Below are 24,488 nucleotides of genomic sequence, written 5' to 3'. Positions count from 1 at the left end.
TAAAGAGGCAGCTACAGGTTTAAAGCATTACTTTATATTCACATATCCACAATATCACCAACTTTTTGAAAAAGTTCTCTAGAAATGATGACCAGCTCAAAGATTAATTTTAATTAATTTTAATTTTTAATTAATTTTAAATTCTGATCAAATAAAATACAACCTTGGATGTGAGAGTTTAATCTCTGAGGTACACCTGATGTACACCTGATAAACTAATCCAATATGAATAGGGTTTTGGACTCCTGTCCACAAATGGCTGTGGCATCACCAGTGATTGAAGTCCTAATCTCCTGTCGACAGGGACAACGCTTAGGTTGGGACACTCGGGAGTCCTAGCATAGGCATGTTTGATGGTGTGAAAGATGCTATTCACAACTCTGATACACCTATCCATTATCAGAGCATCAGAGCAAAAATCTCCAAATACAAATATAACAGATTGATACAAACACAATTCTGAGATTCACTGCAAAGAAAATGGTGGAGAAAGTTTCTTTGAAAGATAAGCTACACTATGCAATATGTTCAAAAGTTTGAAATAAAGGGTGTAAAAAGGGAGTTTCTGCCCTTTTCTACAGTAACAGCCACTTTTCTTCTGGGAAAGCTTTAAACTGAGTGTTGGAACATTGCTGCGAGGATTTGAATTCAGCCACGAGAACATTAGTGAGGTCAGCTACCAATGTTGCCACTCCAACCTTACTCAAAGGTACTGGATGGAGCTTCATCACTCTAGAGAACGCAGTTCCACTGCTCCACAGCCTAAAGCTGGGTGGCTTTATACTCCTCTAACCAACTCTAGCTCATGTGCAGCTGCTCCAGAGTGTACCATTTCATTGGCAACGCTTTTCTAAGGAGATTATAAAAGCTTTGTGGGCAACTGAATGCATGTATCAGCAATAGTTTATTAAAATAGGTGAACTAGGGCCGAGTTAGGGCCTGGAGACTTTTTAGCATACATTCTGAACATGTTTGTCATCAACGGAAGCAGTTACTACATGAGTAAATTATATAATGCAGATTTTTAAAGTAACCAAGTTTTTTTTTTCAAATATGAACAATAATGTTGCTTATTGGGATAAAAAAAAGACTGATCTGAGTTTTTTGGAAAAGGTTGGAAAGGAGGAAAACTCTCAGGTGACCCTAATCCTATCAGGATGCCAGATGTTCTGAATGGGAGAAGTGGTAAAAGTCTGATAACAGCTGTAGAATCAGACAAACCAGGAAAAGTTAAGCCAGCTTCCCAGACATCTGAACAGAGTCCAACCGTCTGAGAGAAGTTCCACTGTCAGATCCAGCCGACACACAACTTGGCCTCCTCCAAACATGCTGCAATCTGAGCCCGGCCTGGTGCAGAATAGAAAAGTTGCATCGGGGGGCCAAGGGTTATGAAATAACAATGAAATAAGGCCAAGGTGAATGTCCTTATCCTGCTCATCACACACTTAACCTGGGAGTAGGAAGAAAAGGAATTTTCTTGAGTTAACCGCACTAACTATGCTGATGTTATGATGTTATGTAATAGTTTAAGTTTGCAAGTTAATGCACGCTGCTAATGAAATCCAAAACTAAAATATTAACATCACTATACTTGTTGAGAACAGGGGTTGAAATGTTAATGGACTTGTTCTCTGAAATTAGGTTTCCTTTTCAGTGGGGTCCAGTTCCATGACATGGAGAAAGGGAACAGAAAACGTCTGGATAACGACAAGCACGGGACACGAAGCCAAGAGAACAGCCATCTGGCATCCGTTAGCCGTAACCTGTCATTGTCAATTCCACTCTCTTTGATTGCATTTCTTGGGGTCCTACCTTATAAAATAGGACTTTTTTGCAATTTGCAAAGAAATTTCTATACCAAGCAAGCATAAACAGATTCACGTTCTCATATATGTATATATGACATATATATATAGACAGACATCACCTTTTATTTACAACTCCATTTCATGCTGTGCAAAATGTAAATAAAAACAAAATGCAATGATCTGCAAATCATTTAAACCCTATATTTCATTGAAAAAAGTACAAAGACAACATATCAAATGTTGAAACTGAGAAAAACACATTTAGGTTAATTGGCAACAGGTCAGTAACATGACTGGGTATAAAAAGAGCATCACAGAGAGGCTGAGTCTTTCAGAGGTACAGATGAGGAGGGGTTCACTACTCTGAAAGACTGCATGATTAAATAGTGCAACAATTCAAGAATAACATTTCTCAATGTAAAATAGCAAAGAACCTTTGCTTTTCATCATCTCCGGTATAAAATATTAAAAGATTCAGAGAATCTGGAGAAATCTCTGTATGTAAGGGACAAGGCAAAAACCAGTAGTTGCTGGCCATGATCTTTGGGCCCTCAGGCGGCACAGCATTAAAAACAGACAGGATTCTGTAGAGGAAATCACTGCATGGGCTCAGGAACACTTCTCAAAACACTGTCTGTGAAAACAGTTTGTTGCTGCATCCACAAAAGCAAGTTAAAACTCTAAAACGCAAAGAAGAAACTGTATATAAACAGGATCCAGAAATGCTTCCACTTTCTCTGGGCCTGAGCTCATTTAAAATGGACTGAGGGGAAGTGGAAAAGTGTTCTGTGGTCCGACAAATCAAAATTTGAAGTTCTTTTTGGAAATCATGGACACTGTGTCCTCTGGGCTAAAGACCACTCAGCTTGTTATCAGCATACAGTTCAAAAGCCAGTGTTCATGATGGTATAGGGGGGCATTAGTGTTCATGGTATGGGTGACATGCACATCTGTGAAGGCACCATTAATGCTGAATGATATATACAGGCTTTGGCAACATATGCTGCCATCCAGATGATGTCTTTTTCAGGTAAGACCTTGATTATTTTAACAAGACAATGTAAAAACACATTCTACATGTATTACAACAGCTCTGTATTAAAAGAGTCTAGGTGCTAAACTGGCCTGCCTGCAGTCCAGACCTGTCACCTACTCAAAACATATGGCACCTTATGAAATGAAAAATAAGACAAATGAGCCCCTGAACTGTTGAGCAGCTGAAATCCTGTGTTATCCCAAACAAGAATGGGATAACATTTCACTTTCAAAACTACAGCAATTGGTCTCCTCAGTTTCCAAACGCTTACAGAGTGTTGTTAAAAGAAGAGGTAATGCAGCACAGTGGTAAACATGCCCACTCTCCCAACTTTTTTGGAACGTGTTGTTGGCATCAAATTCAGGCATATACAATTTCTCAGTTTCAACATTTGATATGTTGTCTTTGTAGTATTTTCCTTTAAAAATAAGGTTCACATGATTTGCATATCATTGTATACTTTTTTAATTTACATTCTGCACAGCATCCCAACTTTTTTGGACATTCAAAAAGTTTTTTTGGAGAGTTCCTCATTTTGGTTTACTTTGAATGGTGGTGAAGTTGTCATGTAGTTGCTTTGAATAGCAGTAACATTATAATGAGTTACGTTCATTTGCAATAATGCAATGTAGCGCATTAACACTAATGAATTAGTTACTTTTAATGGCAATAACACTGCAATTATTATGTTACATTTAATGGCAGTAACAATGTACCAATTTACTTGCAATACCAGTAAAGCTAAAATGTAATAAGTCTCTTTAATGGCATTGACGTGTAACTATTTATGTAGTCCCACTATTTCTTTTTCAAAATAACTTCTCACTTGTAGTGTGTGTAACTATGTGTCTATTACTATTTAATTATTTATTACTATTATTTATTACTATTCATTACATACAATGTCAGGTTTCTGCCCTTGAGGATCAATAAAATATCTATTTATCTATGTATCAGACTAGAATGGACTGGTAGTGTGGATGATGTGACTTGCTGTGAGTTCTCAAGGCTGCTTTATTTGAATGATGCAGAAGGTTTTATAATCAGCATTTACTGGAAACAGAGAAGCTTTGGCGGTGGTACCTAAAGGAGTATTTATTACCCCTGCTGCCTTTGAGGGGAAAAGCGGAGGACGATAATCACGCGGACATTTCCTGAAGCGTCTGTACTGCCTGTACTAGTATCTGTCCACTTGGCTCACTGCACGGACGTCTACACGGAGTCTGAAGGTTAGGTAACAGTCTTATTTAAAAAGATAGTCTGTCCAAAAATTACATCTACAGTTTTTCCCCTTAACCCAAATGTGGTTCATCAGCGAAGATTTAGGTTAGCAAATTGATGGAGTATTTTGGAGTAAAGTGATGTTTAAAATTGGCGGAGTATTATCTTCCATTACTTGCTAACTACATTAGCGGCAGCACAGAACTAAAGAAGCCAAGTTAAGACACCAAACATGTCTCGGCTGATCAGCTACACATGAGGGGAAAAACTGCATAAATTTGCTTTTTTTGTTGCTTTAAAAATGTGAAAACACTCCGAGCATGTTGAATATACGCTTTTCAGAAATGAACACACTTGTGTGTCCAGGACAAAGCTGTATGTGCTTTACAAAGACCTTTAGGAAGGCAAGATGCTTTTCATTATTTTGGTTCATTTTCCTTTGGGGCTGATTACCGCACAGGCAGATTTTGCTTCTCTCAGGAAAAAGCAGAGCGAGGAAAAGAGCAGAATTGAAACAGATGCAGAAGAGAATGAGGAGGACTCCAATAACACTCCAAATACAAGGAGGGGAATCTTAATCCATGCAACGCTGGTTAATGCACAAAATAAAATTATCCTCATCTATCAAATCTAAAAATATCACTAAAACAGGAAAGCAGTATCATATGGTATGTCAATATCATGTTATACCAGTACAGAATATACTTTGCCCAGCCCTATGCTAAATGTTTGGCATGGAAATTTCACTTTATGTCATTGAACATTCATGGTATTCCACTGTTCTGAAAGTCTATGAACCCTCTCTGACACCAGTATGATTACAAAATCACTGTGCATCATAATATTTCCACAAAGACATCCCTGATTTTTACACAGTTCCACTTTAGCGTGCTTTCTTTTTATTCTGTCTATGTCGAATGTACAGGAGTTTCCAAAGTTTTGCAACTCACAGCCCAAACAAGCAACCACAAAAGCTTCCACGACTCACATGATTTAACCAATCAGATAATTTGTTTCTGACTCACCTAATGAGATAGATAAGCTTATTTGGCAGCTACCAAGTGCTGCATATCAGGCTGAAGAGAGCAAAGGTTCAGACATAGTTCTGGCTCAAGTGTAAATTGCTGGGTTCAAAACTTCATTTGAAAAGACCACTGAGCAAACAGCACAGAGCAGCAGTTACCCATTTTCAGTTCTCACATGTGCAGTGCTTGCTACTCACTGCTGTATTTTCTCTGTTTCGGTTAATGCTTGGTTTTCTCAGTCTGAGATACCTGGGGGTGCTTCGCTTGTAGATGGCCCAGCATCAAGATCTTTCCTTTTGAAAGATCTTTTTAACCATTTAGCCATGAAGAATGAGTTCCATATTAGTGAAAAGTGAAACACTTTACTTGCACTGAAAATATAAAAATAACCAGTTAGCATTTTGCAAGAACAAACTCAGTGAGCCCAATATTAATATGTTGTTTTATTATTACAAATTATCTACAATAATTGTCACATTTGTAATTACATTTGGTTAAATGTCTATAATTGGGGACCTTCCAGGCCAAAGTGCTAAGAAGATTAGTCTAACACTCTGAATTCAGTTCATGAAGGCCTTGCTAATTAGCTGATGAGCTGAATCAGGTGTGTTTAAAGAGGCAGTGGGCTGAAGTCTGCAGAGTTTGGCCCACAAGGACTGTGGCCTATACTGTTAAAAATTCAATGGCCAACGGACCACTAGAAGTACCCCGCAGGCCCCATGGGTTGAAAACCACTGAGGTAGTCTATATTAGAGAGAGAAAGAGAGAGAGAAAGAGAGATAGTAAGTGCAAAAAGGAAAGAGCATAAAAGTGTGTGAAATTTATGTAGGTATATTCGTCTGAAAATATAGTCTATTACATAAAAACAGCACTCATTAGAAAACAAACCGATGTTGTGAGTGAAAAAAAAACACAGAAACCCACCCTGAAACACGATATTTTGTTTAAATACCCCTTGTGTAGTGGGCATTTTCTGATTTGATGGTCAGACTGGTCCACTTCAACACCACAACAACCATGATTTTAAAAGGTGGTTAAGGCTACAGCTGATGCTTATTTAGTAATCAATGAATCTATAAATTCTAGATTTACAGATTTTCTCCTGTTGTCTATGTCACCAGGGTGCCTGAAGATGCTACATACAGGACCAGTATCACATAGCTGGACATAGCTGATGCTCTGGGGTCAGGCTGTGTCCTGCATTAGCGATGTTCTAAGGCCGGATGAGTGCAGCTGTTTGTGGTTAAAGAGTGAGGACACCGGGGCGCTTCCTGTGTTTATTAAAGCAAAGATCTGAAGTTGAATCTTGACACTCGCCCCAGTTTCACCCCATCTCTATTTCTCTCTCTCTTTCTCTCTCTGTGTCTCCTCAGTACAATGTTTCAAAGGAATTTGCTACCCAAAAGCCAGTGTATGGTGGTGGATTTAGGGATCAGAATAATTTCCATAAGCACAAGAACATCTGTGTTAGCAACATATAAGTTATTAAAGGTCACGTAACATACAAGCCTGAATTTTCTCACTTTTTGTATTTGTTCATAACATAGCACTCCCTTCCCAGTCCAAGCTGCAAAAACAGATGAACTCTTCATATTTTCCCAAAAACCATTTAGCCCTACAGGAAAACACTTCGATGAACATGCAGCTAAATTTACCTAAAGTATTTGCAAAAACCTACCTCATGCTGATAAAATACGTTTTTTCTCTAACACAAGTAGGAGAAAATTCAGATTTCCAAAGACAGAGTGCCCCCAAAGTTTTGACTGCAGTACAGTAATTGTACTAAAGCACAAACCCAATTCCAAAAAAGTTGGGACAGTATACAAAATGAAATGAAAACAGAAATCAGTGATTTGTAAATTTACTTTAACTTATAATGCTTGGGTATCAAAGGAGCATTCAGGACCGCTGAGTCCTTTGTGTGTGAGGATAGGTTGAAGCTCACAAAACCAATACTGAACACCCGTGACCTTCGATTCCTCAGACAGGGACTGCATTAAAAACCAACATGCTTCTGTAATGAATATAACCACATGGGCTTGAGAATACTTCAGAAAACCCTTGTCAGTAACCACAGTCCGTCACTGCATCGTCTGCGCAAAAACGATCATATATCAACACATATATCAACAACATCCTAAAACGCGGCCAACTTCTCTGGGCTAAAGCTAATCTGAGATGGACTGGTAAAAGTGTAAATGTGTCATGTGGTTTGATGAGCCCACCTTTCAAATTGTTTTTGGAAATAATGGTTGTGTTCTTCGGGGCAAAGAGGAAAACGACCATCCCAAATGTCATCAACACAAAGTTCAAAAGCCAGTGTCTGTTATAGTATGAGGGTGTGTTAGTTAGCGTTAGTGTGTTAGCATGGGTATTTTGCACATCTGTGAAGGCACCTTTAATGCTCAGGGGTACATTAATGCTCAGGGGTACATTATGAAGCAATATCTGCTGTCATCTAGATGAAATCTTTTTCAAGGACGTCCCTGCAATACTAAACCACATTCTGCACGTGTTGAGCAGCTGAAGTGTTATATCAAGCAAGAATGGAAAAAAATCCACTTTTACAACAACTACAATTGGTTCCCAAATGATTACTGAACATTGTTAAAAGGAAACATGATCTAACAGTGTTAAAACATGCCCCGTCACAACTTTTTGCAGGCATCAAATTTAGGATATGCATATATATACAAAAACAATAAAGTTAATTAGCTGAAACATTAAATATTCTATCTTTGCTCTGTTCTCAATTGAATACAGGTCTTGCAGATCATTGCTGTCTGTTTTATTTACATTTTACCAACTGTCCCAACTATTTCAGAATTGAGTTTGTATACATGTTGAGGATTTGTCCCCTGAGGCATGAGAAATCACCTGAGTTTGGAGGAAGTGGGTTGAAGGGCCAGAATGAAGGCAGACGGTGATTAATCAGAACGCACCGTTGCTCTTGCACTTTGTTATTACAACGTCGGCCCCCTGTAAACACAGTTTGAAAGTATGCACGCACATGGCTAAGAGTTGCAATAAGATGCTAACATGGCAACTTGTGGAAGAATGTACAGACTGGAGCAAAATACTGACTGGAATGGGAGCAGATGGAAACAGTATGGCTCACCCGCTGTTCAGAAGCTGAAGAGCTCATTAAGGCTCTTGCTTTCTCAAGGCAGAAATTAAAGGAACAGTGTACCGAAAAGCTATGAGGCGAATAAAGCTAACAAGTAAAGGAAGATTATACCCCAAGAATTCATCACACGCCTGCTTCCAACTGTGTTGACTTGTTAAGTAATCTCAAAAAGACTTGCATACGTGGTGTCTGAAACTGTAGGACATACTGTTATCTTTACAAATGAACAAAAAATGATGCATAGCTAAAACAGTTCTAGCAGCCTGAATTTTATGTGTATTTTTATCCATTTTAGTGTGACGTTTCTGGCATGAAGTTTGTTTTCGCTCTAGTGCAAAACTGAAAAAGCAAACTCTGGACACTACACATTTGAGGAAAACTGTGTAAACATGACTTTTTCAACAGACTATTACTTTAAGCCTGAGGGCTCAAACGCCCACCAACATGCGATGTGTGCACTTAAGTAGTGCTGAGGTGTGCAGAGCCGTGGTGTGGTCAGACCAGGGCAAGAAAGGAATAGGCGAGAGAAAACGTTCAGAGTCGTCATTTGAAGCCCTGACAAGGACAACAGCGTGGTAAAAGTTTGCTCAAGGCCCAGAGTCCAGACACCCTCACAGTCCAACCTAACCGCTCACATTACTCTGGACCTACAAATATGATAAACCCAGTCAAAGTCAGTGGTCTGCGTGGCATTTTCTCTTAGCCTCGCCCTTGCCTGAGGGGCAATGATCTTTTTATCATTAACTGTTGTTCCTGATAGTTTAACACCGTATTCTGAATTCAAATTGCAGTGGTCTGCCATGAGTGCCTGCCAGACATTTTCAGACTTAACCACTGAATATAGCACTTTTATTAGCCTACATTGCTAAAGCATTTTGTTTAATTAATACTGCTATAACTAACTAGGCTAACTGCAGATTATACATAAACCGATGTGTTACAATGTTTTAGTATCTCAGTTCCGTTTTAGGATCCATAAACTGTTTTTATTTACAATATTGACTTAAAATTGGTAAATTTTTTTAAAATTCACTCTGAAAGTCCTTCAGAGTGGTTTAGTGTGGAATTCTCCATTCTAGAGAAACTTGCCAACTCAGATTACTTTATAGTAGTTGAAATTCATTACCATTTTGTACAATTACTTGCAGTGCGGGAGCTTTCAGAGGTGTTATATTCTTCAGATGTCTGGTTCCTATCGCCACCACTGTGAACAATCCTGAGTCAGTTTCCCTAGAACAGAGCATTTCACTTCAGACCACTCTGAATGACTTCAGCTACGTTCACATTACCAGGTTGAAGTGGCACAAATCTGATTTTTTGCCCTAATCTGACTCGCATGTGATGTTTTCAGGGCTGTGTGGACACGCAAATCTGATCTTTTCAAATCCGACCTGAGCCACTTTCATATGTGGTCCTAGATCAGAATTCATGTGCTTTTTTCCACTGCGCGTATGCCATCATTCAGCGTTACCATGGCAGCAGCGCTGAACAGAAGTTAAAGCCTGTAAACGCTGAAAAAAGCAGCACATCTCACCTTTTCCGCCTTTGTCTCGCTCTAATAATGAACAGCTGAGAGCTGATCAGAGTTAATTATCTTCACAGCGAAGCTCGTTCTGCTCATTTGTAATGTGAATGGAGCCTTTGTTTACATCTAAGGCATTTAATTATGCAAAATTAAAAAAAAAAAATCTATGCAATTCCCTTTTAAGATCACCACGATATTGACAACGTTGGCTAATTTTGTATTAAAAAAAAACACGTAAATCATCAGCTTATCTATTTATATTCAGTACACTTCTTATCCTTGTGAGGTCTCTCAACATTCAAATCTCTAACTGCTCCAGACATAACACAGGGAAGGACAATTGGTTTGCCTGTCATTATGGTCTAAAGGAACAGAGCTTAGAAAAGGCATGCTGTATAAAAAGCCTACTGCAGTGCACCTGAAATTACACTTCTGAGGGCTATGATTGATTATTTTGATCTTCCTGCAAGACGGAACAGCTGCAGAGCTGGTCGCTACAGTGTCAACAACACTAGCAGAAATAGTAAAGCCCAAAATGACAAACTAATGTTTTCACCAGTTGCATGCAAGCGTCCCACAGGCAGGGTAATAATCAGAGAAAGATGGAAAGAGCCTTTCTTCTGTAACAAGCTTCAGTCTCTCCTCTGAGAAGTGACAGTGAACAAACAGTTGACTGTTTGCGTCTTCCTCCAGATGGTGCAGCCCCCTTCTCTTTTGTTCCTTCTCCTCCAGCCTCCATTGTCCCTGCAGGTCTGGCCCTCTGCAGTCCCCAGGAAGCGAGAGAGAACGCCTCCGGCTTTTTAAGATACACATGGTTAGACCTCCTGTTTTTCACAGAAATGAAGTCAGCAGATCTATTTGGTTCTGAGACTCCTCCACAAGGCCTCCAGTAAAACTCCCTCTGGCTCCTCTGCTCCTTAGGTTTTGGAGACAGAGCTTAAGCTTGTGGCCCACTCTGCAGCGGATCTTACGCAACACTACAAGGCAAATCTGGTTTTAGGTTCAGCTCTATGTCAGGGGGTCTGAAAATGCAGAGGCGCTGTATACGCTTATTAAAACGTGTGACTGTCACTAAACTGAAAACCATCAGTGCTGGCTGGTCATGATACTGGACGAGAGGGATAAAAACCTTTCAGTAGCTCACATTACATTACAATACGTTTGAGCCCCTTCCCAGTTACAACAATGAAACTATCCCATAGGAAAGAAAAATAAAGAAACATCTCTCTATAGTTTCTCCTAGACAACAATGAGAACAGTTGGAATGTCACAGGAAACGTTTGCTTAAGTCTCCTGCTGCTCAGTAATAAAATAAAGTTACACATTTAACTCCGATTTGCCAAGAAAATAACACTAATCTGCAACTAAACTCCCATCTCTCCTTTATCCCTCTGGCATCTTGTGTCTCTTTTTTGTCCAATGCAATTTCTCCTAAAGAATTTTGGGAGAATAACCATTTTGTCTCCTGAGCCATCAAAGAGCAACATTATGTAATAAAATTTTCCTCTAAGACGAGAAGCCTTAGAGGCATAGTTTGGTGAAAAATCAAATTTACATAATTTTCCACTTTCCCCTGATGTATTCGATCAGCCAAGACCTGTTCAGATTCCAAGTTTGTCCTCCTTAGCTTAGCAACCCAGAGGAAATTTTTACTACTCAAATGCTGCTGTTTGATGGCTCAGGAGACTTAATGGTGATTCTCTCAAAATTCCTTAGGAGAAATAGAATTAGACAAAAAGAGTCATGAGACACAGGAGAAATAAAGTAAAGATGAGAGTTTCATTACAGATAAAGATGAGTGTTAGTACCTCAGTGAATCTGAGCTAAATGTGTGACTTTGCTTATATTTCTACTAAAACTCAAGATGAGACGAGAGATTACTGAACTATTTTGCTCAGGGGAAACATCCAAGTCTGAAAATCAGTGTGTAGCTTTAAGAACTGTCACTACCGAAACACGTTTTTTGCAATTAAGTAAACCTTTTTAAGATTTTATGTGCATACAACTGTTCACAGCTGTGTTTGCTAGTCATGTACTGGCTAGTGTTTTTGTGTTATGCTCAAAATTAAATAAAATTGCCATTTGTCGGTCACTTTTGGTAAAGAATCAGTGTTATGATTCTTTTGTTAGTGACAAAATGGAAAATTCAATCATTTGTTTTAATAAAATAAACATAATTAAGGTATAGGGTCATTCAAAGCATTTTATTCTGAAGTCCAAGTTAGTTAAAAGTCCTAAATGGATATTCAACTCTGTTTTCAACTTGAACCTATTCGGCAGAATGATCCATACATTAACAACTGAGACAACTGCTGCACTCAGAAAATAGACATAATTAGCTGAATACAGATAGCTTTTATTTGAACAATAATACAAAATCGCTGACCATTTGCATACCAAATGGTGTGCGGTGTGACTGGAGGCAGGTGTGCTAATCTGTGAGCCTCTTTAAGACAAGAGAGGATAATAGGAGCAGGCAGAGATCAGGACAAAGAGGAAAAGAAAAATGGCCAGCAGACACACCTCTTGGGGCAGATAAAACAGCAAGATTTGAGGCTGAACGGGTCACTTGCTGACCCGTAGTGCCTGACCGGTGTCGTCTGCTCCCCCAGACAGCTGCCCAAAACAGCCCATTGTGTGCAAATCTAAGGTCTGCAATAATGCTGGGCAATATACTGTCTATAACAGTATAAATGTCATACAACAACACAGTATCATACCAACACAGTATAATAACCTAATCAAATAATCAAACATGGTTGGATTCAGTAAACAAAGTCAACACAGAGTGTTTTTATGTAAAATGGTTCACTGTAGACAAACTTACTGGTTGTGGTTTATTTACACTGGTGGTGGTAGGAACCAGAGGTTGCGATTTATTTACTATCCATTTTATTTACCGTTCAAAATGACCAGTGAATCAACATGTGTTTTTGTACAAACTATTTTCCTTGAAACACCCTGAATATACCTCTTCACCAGGAATGTATTTTTAAAAATATGTTTTAAGCAGGGATACATTGATACCGATACTGGTATCGGGTAGTGGTCCGATACTCTACACATTTATTCATACTCGTACACATAAAAAATTCACCAATGACGTAAGCAGAGTGTACACTCTCGCGCTAATGAACAAACGCAGTGAAGGAGGCTCTGCTCATACAGAGAAATGTTACTTATTTTGTGGTACTTGACATAAAGCCACCAGTCCCTTTAAACACCCCGCCTTGGTATATTTCCACCAGGAATTCTCTGTGCAATTTAGCTTGTTTTTAAACACACATAATCACAACCGCCTCTTCGATAGGGGTGGAGGCACAAAAGCTACTGAAACGGAGGCAAAAGAGTCAACATTTCCTACAAAAGTCTACCAATGCCAACTTTACTCTGTTTGACTGAGTAGAATTGTGAGGTATAAACACTGATTTTTTAAAAAGTCTTTGTAAAACAGACTGTAGAGGGACCGTATTTGTCCTATCATGTACATCACGCCTGGCTTTAGCTCCAGTGCACAGTGTAAGCGGCTCTGCTCCGTTTCTCAGTACTTCATGTGCAGCGTGATAATTTGAATGTGACAGCTTTATTTTAAATTGTTCAGAGTTGCAATTTACGTAGCATGGATTGAGCGTCTTCATACATCATAGGCTTTGTCTGTACAAAATGGTCTGTGAGTCACCAAAGAACAAGATCGGTGAACAAGAACACACTGTATGTCTGACTTTAGAGGATATGCAACTAATTTAGCTTCAGATGTGATTCCTGCTGTCACTGTGCTACAAAGACTGTTGTTGAAAGACATCACAGAGCATCAAAACTATAAAATGTACTTGCACAGTTGTGCAGAAACGCTTTTCTGATGTGTAACAAAATCTGCTCTTCTCCACTGCTTTGCTATGCTATTCAAGGTAACTTAAGTAGCATAGCTAGCTAATGCACTTAATTTAAAATCAGCTACATTTTAATGATTAATTCATTATGATATCAGACTCGGTCTCGCTAAGAACTAGAAAACATGTACTCACACTTGTACTCGGTCTGAAAAAAATATCCATGAATCTAGTTTTAAGCCTTATTCTTATATCAGAACTACCATAAAATCATGTCTCAGGCATCAAGAAATGTATTCAGAACCATTACATGTAGCTAACAACTTTCTTTGTAGCTTTTCAAGGCATTAAATGCTTCAGATGTCTGGTTCCTATCACCACCACTGTGAACTCTGTACATTACTCTAAAACAAGCATTTCACATCAAACCACAATGATTTAATTTAAATAACATGGAATGTTTTGATCCTTGGCAATATTGAAATCATTTTGGTGATACCATACAAGTATGGTAAGCATGATGCTATCCTGCTGGAAAAACCAGCACAGACCACAGTTACCAGCAAAACCAGCATATGTTGTGTTTTGAACGCTGGTATGACCATGTTGGGTGACCAGCTAAACCAGAGCTAAAGCTAAAGAGCTAAAGAAGACTGTAAGACTATTGACAAAAAAACTGATTAAGTATATTGTCAGAGCGACCTTTTTTGTCCAGGGCAACAAATATAACTGTCAACCTTAGTGTCTGCTGGCTGGCAAGCTGAGGGCAGTTTTATTGCTCTTTTTCATTTGACTTGAGTGAATCATTTGTCCGTTCCAAAGAGGCTCCTGAAAAAGCTCAGTACAGTAAACAGCCATTCAAATGCTGCCTGGTAACTTCTATACTTTGCAATGTAGCTACTCTGTTTCAGTTAGCGCTAATGCTTGGTTGGTTGTTCTTCAGGGCGTGGGGGCTAGAGTGAATTTTGGGGTCCTGTTCTGGGCCACACTAATACTCTGGGCTTTATAATAAATGCTTTTGATGCCAAAACTGCAACCACATTTATAACATAAACTCTGCTCCATGGTTATTTTAGCCATTTTAAGCTTGAGGGACGTAACCCTAGGAATGCAGTTATACCCCATTTCTTATGGAAAGCTTTAGAGGCAAGAACACCACAGGATCAAATGTATTGCACTTTAACCCTCATGTTCTGTTTCATGTTCTGACCCTTTTAAAAAGCTTAAAAACACTGGTTTACTGGGTTATACTTGATGACTTTTGCTAATTTTCGACAATTGCCTTCTCTCTTCCTTTAAGCGCTATGATTTTATGAAAAAAATAAAATAAATTTTGCTCAAAGTAGTCTTGGGACAGTCCCTGAATGCAATTTACATCTTGTATATTTATTACTTTCCAAGATAAATTTATCATTTATTCATTTGTTTCCATCAAAAAATGTATAACATTCAGCAATAATGACCAGGTTTACTAACTGAAATTCAAACTGATCCTGCTATTAAATGAAAAACTTTAGTAAGGCAAGTAATAGCGCAGAAACATTAGTCGGATAAACATTATTGTCTCTTTCTTTTATGTAGGTTAGTATTATGTGGCATATCCCTTCTTTTGGACGACAGCTTCAAGTTTCTAGGTGTGGAGTGCATGGTTCTGCACAACTGTTGCTCAGACAGCCAGAACGTGGCAGGTTTTGAACACATCATGTCTCTTTCCGCCACTTCAGTACATTTTTTACTCTTTTTGTTATTGAATTTTTGCATTCTCAGTGTATCTGTAATCTTTCTCACAAACGTGAGAGACAATTTTTCAATTAATTAAGCTCAATATTCAAGTTTTCTTTCAATATTCAAACTATCTCTGTGTTTCAGAATGTTATGAAATTTAGAGTTAGATGTGTTGTATAGTACACTGGATCTTTGAACGCAATACATTTGGGATTAGTGTCTCAATGTTTGCTTTGAAGCAAAAAGGGGGTTAGGTGAAAGTTTCTAGCTTCCTATTGCTCAGTTAGATGCAAGGTATTGATTGATAAGTCACAATATAGTATGAAACAATGCACTTTTGAACATGGTAAAGCAAAATACCCACAATACATTGACAAATTAAATAATTCTAAAAAACAAATGATGATAGAAGTGTCCCAAAACTAACTTTGAGCATTGTATTTGCCTGACATATTACATAAAAAACATAAAATATTGAATTATTTGTTGTAATAATAATGTTTCAGTACCTTTCTGAAATGCACGCAGGTGTTTTGCGGTACAGGGAGAGTTTAAAGCTTCACATTTTATGTACTGAGATTTGATTAGTTAAGAGAAAGCAATACACTGCAGGGAAATTGTGATTTTTGGGACCCAAATAAATAAATAAATAAGTTTCTTTCAAAGCACTGTATTGTGTAAACAAGAAATTAATGATGCTTAAAGCCAATCTCAACAAAACATGTGGGTTAAGGCATGCTAGAGTTTCTAAAGAAAGCCCCACTGGTATGCAGGGGAGCCCTCCAATCTGTGAGGGTTCAGAGGGGAACAGTTGCTAGGTTTCAGGCAGGGAGTGTTCATCTATTATTCAAGAAGAGACCAAATCGCAGGGGAGCCGTTTGAAGACTGATGGGAACTTTCAGTCTGTTTAGGTCGGGCCTTTCCTGAGTGAATGGAACTCTCTCCCAGTGTGTCGGCCCCATTGTGATCCCGAATGAATTATTTGGCTTTAGAGTATGAATGGGGGTGGGGTCGGCCTCCCAGCATGGCCGGAGAAACTCTACACAGCTTAGCGCGGCTTGAAGGTAAGATTGAGAATGTTTATGATGAACGTCAACATGTAGCACTCGTCAACACTCAGGCCTCTGACCCCTCAGGATGAAGCTGGGGCTTCTGGGTACATCTTTTAAGCTAACATTTGCTTTAACTTCAAAGTACTAAAAGTTAGGGATGGGCTTTTGAACTTTTTTTGATATTGAAATTTAAATGAGTAGTATTCAAATATCCCAATGAGAAAATATTTTGTATAATGTTATTACGCCACAAGTATGGAAGATTTAGCATTCATTTAGCACACTGCTAGCATAAGAAATGATCCGTACCTGATCTTTTGGTTGGTTTGGTGATTTATCTTTGTGTTGTGGGTGTGTGTGATTTAACACACTAACAGCTGACCTCACCCAACTTTGCTGTACAAATTTAGCATCTGTTTGTTTGGAATATTTCCATGCACAGCTCTGCTTAGATATGACTGTTTGGCTTTGCGTGAGATGCTATAGCGCTATTTGGATGGGATTGGTTTTACATAGAAAGGTGGGGTAATAATAACTATAACCAGTGTTTCTCTGTTATTTTAGTCTCGTCCTAATCTGCCACGTTGGTAATAATTACTTTGTGCTCTTTAAGATTTAGATTTACGCCACTTTTACTTACTATTATATAAAGTGAATAAAAGAAGCATTCACTTGGATTCTCTGTAGTCCAAATCCAGCCTATATGTATTGTCTTAGCACTAGTTTACAACTCTGAACATCAAAACATTGGAATGTAAAATGACAGAAAAAAGGTTTGATTTTGTGTGTCAATGTTAACTGTTGGCTGTGAATTCTTATGCTTCTGACAATGCTAACAACACACAGCACTCACTTAAAACAGCTGGCCAGATGCTAAAGGTAAACAAATTTATGATTAAATTAAGTATTTGGCCCTTTTTTCTTCATATGAACATCCAAATATATTACATATGGAACTTATTTGATGTGACCACTATGAATGAGTGTTTTGACTAATTTGTGAGCATCTGTAAGATTTTAGTGAATGGATGATCGGTTAACCGCAGGGAAGGAAAAAACAAGAGAAAAATGACATTAATAGGCGTTACTGTTAGATGTGAAACTGTCTCTTCAGATGAGCTAAGCTAACAGAGCTAACAGGTGTAATACTGGATGCTGAGGTGTACTTGTTTTCATTTTACAGGTGGGTGGTGTGCCAATATGTTAGTTTGTGAGAGATATATATTTTTACTATTTCTGGACCTAGAATACATCAGCTAAAGTAGTTAGCTCTCTGTGGTAAACAAAATGCAAACAGTGATTTCAGTATTCAAAAACTGACACCTCACACAGATAATCGAGGACTTGTACCTGTGCACATCACTAGTGATGACAATGTATAACTTGAGTGGTCACTACCTTCTCTGTCATTTATGAGTTTTCTCATCCTATGCGAATTATCGTGAATTATAGACGTCCGGAGGTAAAATGACAGTATCCAACTAATCCCGTCTGAATAATACTAATATTAGCAGCTTGTGTTGCCCCATGCATAGACATCTAAGCAATGGAGCAAGGGAAGCTTGTGTAGCCCTACTTCTGTTAGAGTTCATTCAAATGAAAATTTGACTTCCAGTGGAATTAACTGCATAAGCACAAGTAAGTATATATTTTTCATTAAATTTTAAAATGATTATATCTGAATACGTTTAAATTAAGACACCTCTGCATTAATTAACACCCTCATGGGACCCCCCGCCCCCCCAAAAAATTGCTCCTCCACTTTCAATCAAAATCAGGCTCCCATGGCCACATCCTCTACAACTCTGTTACATGGTCCCTTAAAAACTACTTTAAAATTATAACATAAAACATTTATTTCATTATTTTTATTTATTTAAGTTCTTTCAAACTACACTTATTTGAACGACTGATTAAGTAAACAGCTACTAAGATGGGTTACTAGTGCCATGTATTCAAATAACCCCACCCATCTCTAATTAGAGCTCCAAAAGGTCTTCCTTATTGCCAACTCAATACAGCAGATTTCACTACTGCTCTTCTTTTCAGGATTACACCTTTTCTCAGAGGTGTCCAAGTTGGATTTTGTAACACTTTTCATAACAGTTTTCCAAACCGTCAAATACATCGGTTGTTGAAACTCTGGATAAATCCAGTTTATGGAAAGTGCTGTATTTCATAACACTCTAAAATGTGAAGTGAAACTTTAGCTGATGGAGAAAACAGACCATTTTCAGAACATACGTCATTCACAGCAAATAATGAAGGATGATAAAGCTCAAATGATCACCTTATGTAAAAACCATGTGAAGCAATTTATGCTCAGATATTACGTTTCCACTGAGTGAGATATTCATCCGATTGGAAGAAACGTTCATTCAGTTTGTACCGGAAACCTCCAACAAAACGATGCATTCACAAATATCTCCATGAATGCCATCCCAGAGCATGGATGTAAAATTATGCAAACACTGATGAAACTGAAGGAGACAAAGCAGTTTGGCAGACTGTAAACATTAATTAAATGCTCATGCTCTTGGAAGGTTCAATGACAGGCTAGGTATAAAACCCAAATTCCTCAGAAACGAGTCCAGCTGAAGCCGGGCACAGTTTCAGTAAACCAAAACGGCAGCCCACTTGCCACACACGTTGCCTGCTAAATGAACCCAAACAAAACATGGTCTGCACTCCAGAGAGAGAACCACATCAAGGCGGCTTAAATAGCATGTATGCTGCCACACTTGTTCAGGACCTGAGCCAGTAGATTCTGTGGGAGCCATTTCAGCTCAAAAGAATTCTGATGCACTATTTTAGATCAGACAAAACAGAATTATGTAATAAAAACATGCATTGATCCACCACTTACAGCCAAACTGGGTCAACTATGAAGTAAGCCTAAAGCCAACTTCTAAGTATGTCCAAAGTGAGCCGGTCAGAGCTGTTCCTCAAAGCCACGCACGCATGGTTGCCAGATCTTACCACAAAAACTGCTTGGTAAACAATGCAATATGATACAGTCATGTTTCCATGACAACAAACTTCAGTTAAGCAGTAGTAATAGGTCAAGATGACTAGACTGAGATATTCCAGTTCTCATCTACTCAGATGAAGTCTGATGAAGATCTCTGGAAAAAGAATATTTAAGTAAACATTGGGTGATATGGTAAAACTATAACAACACAAAATGTGAGGGCATTTTTAAGAGGGGGGGAGAGCAGGGAGCAAACAAATTTTGGTTTTTGGTAAATACATTTTTAAAATTGATGCAAAACATTGTTTGAGCCATATAAGCTTTCCAACCTAAACAGATAAAAATATCCTTTAAAAGAAAACATTCATGAAAAGAGGGTAAGTCAAACTTAAATGAGCTCCGGCAATTTTATTTTTTTCTTCATGATAAAAATGACATCTGTAGTACATTTTTGGTGAATCTTATTCGAATGTATATGGCCTGGACTTCTTTGCTTATTTGGGGAGAGTTTGTACTAACACTGTGTTAAAACTAACCCCATCATGTGTACGCTGTATTTTAGCCCAGTTACTCAGTGTGAGTTATTTACATGTTTCAGAATACTGCTATACTACAGCCACCAAGACAATACCTTAAAGAATAAAGCTGTGACTGAAAACACAGCTCAGTAAGTTCATTTTGTGGTATTAGAGTGAATCATGAGAAATATCTGTCTGACTGCTGTCAAAATTTGTAGATGATGCTGCTATGGGAAAACGAAATGACAACCAAAAGCATGTTCTAACCGCTTTAACTATGTGAAATCCATCCATGTTACATTTTAGTTCATACATGGTTGTGTCTTGCTCTCCCCTACACAATATATGCCATTATATTTGTTTTGTAAGGTTTGCAAACAAGTTGCAATGGGCAAAATGCACCAGCAAAACTAGTGACACAATTTAGAAAAGGTTATATATTTTTTAATTTGGTGCGTGCAAAAATAAACGATACCTATGATACACTGAGAAAAGAGTATCAGGATGTAATCATGATGTCAAAACATCTTGTAATATTGCCGAGCCCTACTTCAAGGCTTTAGGGCTAATCTACCTTAGGAGCAGATTCAAACTATCCCTACATAACTACACTAAGCTGCTGTCTCACCTGTAATACAGAAGCTCCATCTCCAGCTGTTGTATGTGTCTCTGTAGGGTGGGTATCTGACTGGCTTTGGCCTCTAGCTCCTTCACCTTCGCCAGGCCACTGAACAGAGCCTGCCTGGCCTCCTCTACCTTCTTCCTCATCTCCATGTGCTCCTTCTTTAGGGTATGGTTACACTCCTCAAGCATCAACGTGGCTTCCCGGGACCCCCTCAACTCCTGCTCCAACTTCTTCTGCTTCAGCAGGAGGGCCTCCTCCATCTGCCCGACCTGAGCCAGCTCCATCTCACGCAGGAAACCCTGGAAACTCTTCAGGTTTCCCTGGCACTTGGACTTCTGAGCTGCTCTCTTATGGTGGGCAATAAAGCAGCCACTGTCCGGCCTGTGTTTTGCATGGCTTTTCCAGAGTCCAACCTAAAGCATGCAGAAATAGATTCAGGTATTAACCTTCAGAAGTCACAGTTGTTGCCACCAAAAACAAAAGCATGGTATTAATGGTGTTAATTATTTCGAACTTTGAGCTGAGTTCAAAATGTTGATACGGCAGTGTATCATAAATAATATTGGTGATACATGAATTGATAATGGGAAGGACATTTATTTTCCTTTTATATAGGGCATGTATGTGCAAGTGAAACTGATACTGCATTACATTTACAATTTATAAGCACATGGCAAACCTGCGCTCTAATAGAGAAACAACTGCTCTGACATAGTGGAGTAGCCAGTCTAAGTTGACTTTGGGTATAGTCTTTTCTTACCTTCGGTAGCAAATGCAGTGCTTAGGTACAATACTTCAGTAACACAATAAATTATGAGGTATATAACTACATACCATCCGGAAGATTTGCAAGATACTAAGTCAGCTGGGTCACTTGTATGTTGCCTGCTGTACTGTGCTGTGAATCATACCGTATCATTAACCCCTTAAGTGGCCAGGGCCCACCAACAGGTCCAAAGTTTTATTACACACTTGTATAACCTAACTCAATAACTTAGCCAGGTGGCACTGTAGTCTGTGTAGTTACTGAAGGATAAGCCTTAGTATGTAATAAGCCTGGGATTTTAAGGGGTTAAAGTTGCTGCCAATACCCAGCCCTATTCTCACTCACAGATCACTGAAACAATCAGGGAAATTCTTTGAAAAGTGATTATTCGAAACTCTCACTTTATAGCACATTTAAGTGTCTGTAAGTAGAAGAGTTTTCATATAATTTGAATTTGATTTGAAAAGTTACTGTAGCCCATACAGCCTTGTCTTTACAAACACTTTTACTACATTTTTGTCTTTGTTAAAACCGTAATACGAATGTAAAATAAATTCATTGTATAACTATGTAGTTAAATACGTGATTACAAAATTTGAATGGTATAGTAAAACAAAACTAAAACATCAACTTCTGAGGGATAAATGGGACAGTGTGTGAGGTATTGTTGGACAGTGTGTTAGGTAATATGGGACGGTGTGCTGGGTATTATGGGACAGTGTGTTAGGTAACAGGACAGTGTGTTATGTAATATAGGACAGTGTGTTGGGTATTATGGGACAGTGTGTTGGGTATTAGGGGACAGTATTAGGTAATATGGAACAGTTTGTTGGGTATTATGGGACAGTGTGTTTGGTAATATGGGAGAGTGTGTTGAGTTCCAGGGCTCATTGGACAGGGCACATGCTCTACTGACCTGTGGAGTCTGGCCTCATTCTAACATTTCTCTGCCAATCTAAAGTGCCTAAAGATCAGCTATTGAATGTTGCTATTTCCGATTTCCTGAAGACTACAATTGGAGAGGGGACATAATGCCCTAAATTTGAAGTTTGAAGTTTGAAGTTAGTTACTCTTATTTTCACCAAGTTACAGTGCTCTAAATTTCTTTGGCTCTCGGCAAGGTCGCCTAGAGTGCGGATACAAGTCGGAAACAAATTTGCGAGAATCCAGGGTCCATATCGCCAGTCCCCTCAAGGCTAGCAATGCGATCCAGGGCTCGTTGGAAAGGACATGCCATGCTCTACTGATCTGTGCAGTCTGGCTTCATCACGGATTTTTAAAGTGGGGTGTTTTAAAGTCGCTTGCTGCAAAGCCTTCCTTTCTCCTGTGGTTTTATTCATGATGTCATCAGCAATTAGTCGACATCAACTTATAATCACATATAATTGATGACTTTAAAAAAATCTGAATTAATGCAACCCCTAATATGGTATTATCAAACCATGACAGGTTTTAAGGGAAAGTGTCCTTTGGTGTGTTAAGTATTATGGGACAGTGTGTTGGGAATTATGGGACAGTGAGTTAGGCATTATGGGATAGTGTGACATTTTCGGACAGTGTGTTGGATATTATGGGACAGTGTGTTGGATATTATGGGACAGTGTTTTAGGCACTATTGGACAGTGTGTTAGGTATTATGGGACAGTGTGTTACGTATTATGGGACAGTGTGTTGGGTATTATGGGACAGTGTTTTAGGCACTATTGGACAGTGTGACATTTTCGGACAGTGTGTTGGATATTATGGGACAGTGTGTTGGATATTATGGGACAGTGTTTTAGGCACTATTGGACAGTGTGTTAGGTATGATGGGACAGTGTGTTACGTATTATGGGACAGTGTTTGGGTATTATGGGACAGTGTGACATTTTCGGACAGTGTGTTGGATATTATTGGACAGTGTGTTGGATATTATGGGACAGTGTTTTAGGCACTATTGGACAGTGTGTTAAGTATTATGGGACAATGTGTTGGGTATTATGGGACAGTGAGTTAGGCATTATGGGACAGTGTGACATTTTCGGACAGTGTGTTGGATATTATGGGACAGTGTTTTAGGCACTATTGGACAGTGTGTTAAGTATTATGGGACAGTGTGTTAAGTATTATGGGACAGTGTGTTGGGTATTATGTGACAGTGTGTTAGGCATTATGGGACAGGGTGTTGGGTATTATAAGATACCACTTGCCATAGGCACAGTGTGCACATTAAAGCAGCTGAATTCACTAATCAGACTGAAGGTCTGGATACTTTTGAACATATACTGTATGGCACATGAATAAGCTAACTTCTAAAACACAACAAGCAATATCATCCACACCAGAAAGCAGAGGCTGAGCAGTCTCAGATGATCCATCTGGATCACATCACATCATGAAAAAACCAACTGGTGCACAACATGAGTAGGTATTTCCTCACCATAGTAGACATTGCTGTGGTTGGAGGAGCTAACAATGAGTTTAAACAGCGTGACCATAATAAAAAAATGTTGCTGATCATGAACAAGTTTTAAGTTAAATGAGAAAGTTAAATTTAAAGCATTTTGTCTTTAAATAAACTGCAAGTGCATTTTTTTAATGTGTGAATGTTTCAGTTAAATACTAGTTTGGCAAATCAATCCTTTATTAAGTTAAATCAGATGCACTGCTTGTAGAATTAAATAAATCCATGCAGTGGCTTGAGCTGCATCAAGGAGGACCAAACCTGTTATTCTAACTAGCTCATAGAATACATAGCAAGAACTGTGAAAACTGAAATACTTTCTACTGTATCACTGTGTATTTGCATCTATTAAGGGTGGGCGATATGACAATATTTCATCATTATCATGATAAATTCTGTTATGATATGGTTTTCTAAGCATATCATGGAAATTGTCAGCACTTAAAGAACAATGACCAACTATACGTTTCATTAAAAAGTGAGCACATTTAGGCCCATTTGTTTGGAGTTAGTGCAGCACATTTTTTATGTGCGGCACTATAGGTTCTGTTTTGTATGTTCCAACGTATTAAATTTCAGGAAAATGGAATATCATGATGCATATTGTGAAAATGTCTATTATGTGATATAATATTTTTGCTATATTGGCCACTCCTAGTATCTATATGAATGATATGTAGTGTTTTTATAAGGAAACACCTTTTACTACCAAGAAGAAAAGTTTTAAACAATTATCTATATATAGGTGGCCTAATACTGTTGCACAGAACACTTGCAAAAAAGATGTACAGAACATTTTATAATAAACGATAAGAT

The 24,488-nt window shown here is 38.5% G+C and overlaps 1 protein-coding gene across 1 annotated transcript in view; it reads right to left on the bottom strand.

Moving 5' to 3' along the window:
* Positions 1 to 24,488, bottom strand: part of efcc1 (EF-hand and coiled-coil domain containing 1) — a 45,370-nt gene that overhangs the window by 18,468 nt on the left and 2,414 nt on the right. Inside the window, exon 2 of the mRNA XM_036559954.1 lies at positions 20,467 to 20,876. Coding sequence (XP_036415847.1) covers positions 20,467 to 20,876 — 410 coding nt within the window. The remainder of the gene's footprint in view (positions 1 to 20,466; positions 20,877 to 24,488) is intronic.

This window comes from Colossoma macropomum, unplaced genomic scaffold, assembly GCF_904425465.1.
Source record: "Colossoma macropomum unplaced genomic scaffold, Colossoma_macropomum, whole genome shotgun sequence".
Lineage (NCBI taxonomy): Eukaryota > Metazoa > Chordata > Actinopteri > Characiformes > Serrasalmidae > Colossoma > Colossoma macropomum.
This window is presented reverse-complemented; position numbering and strand designations above follow the sequence as displayed.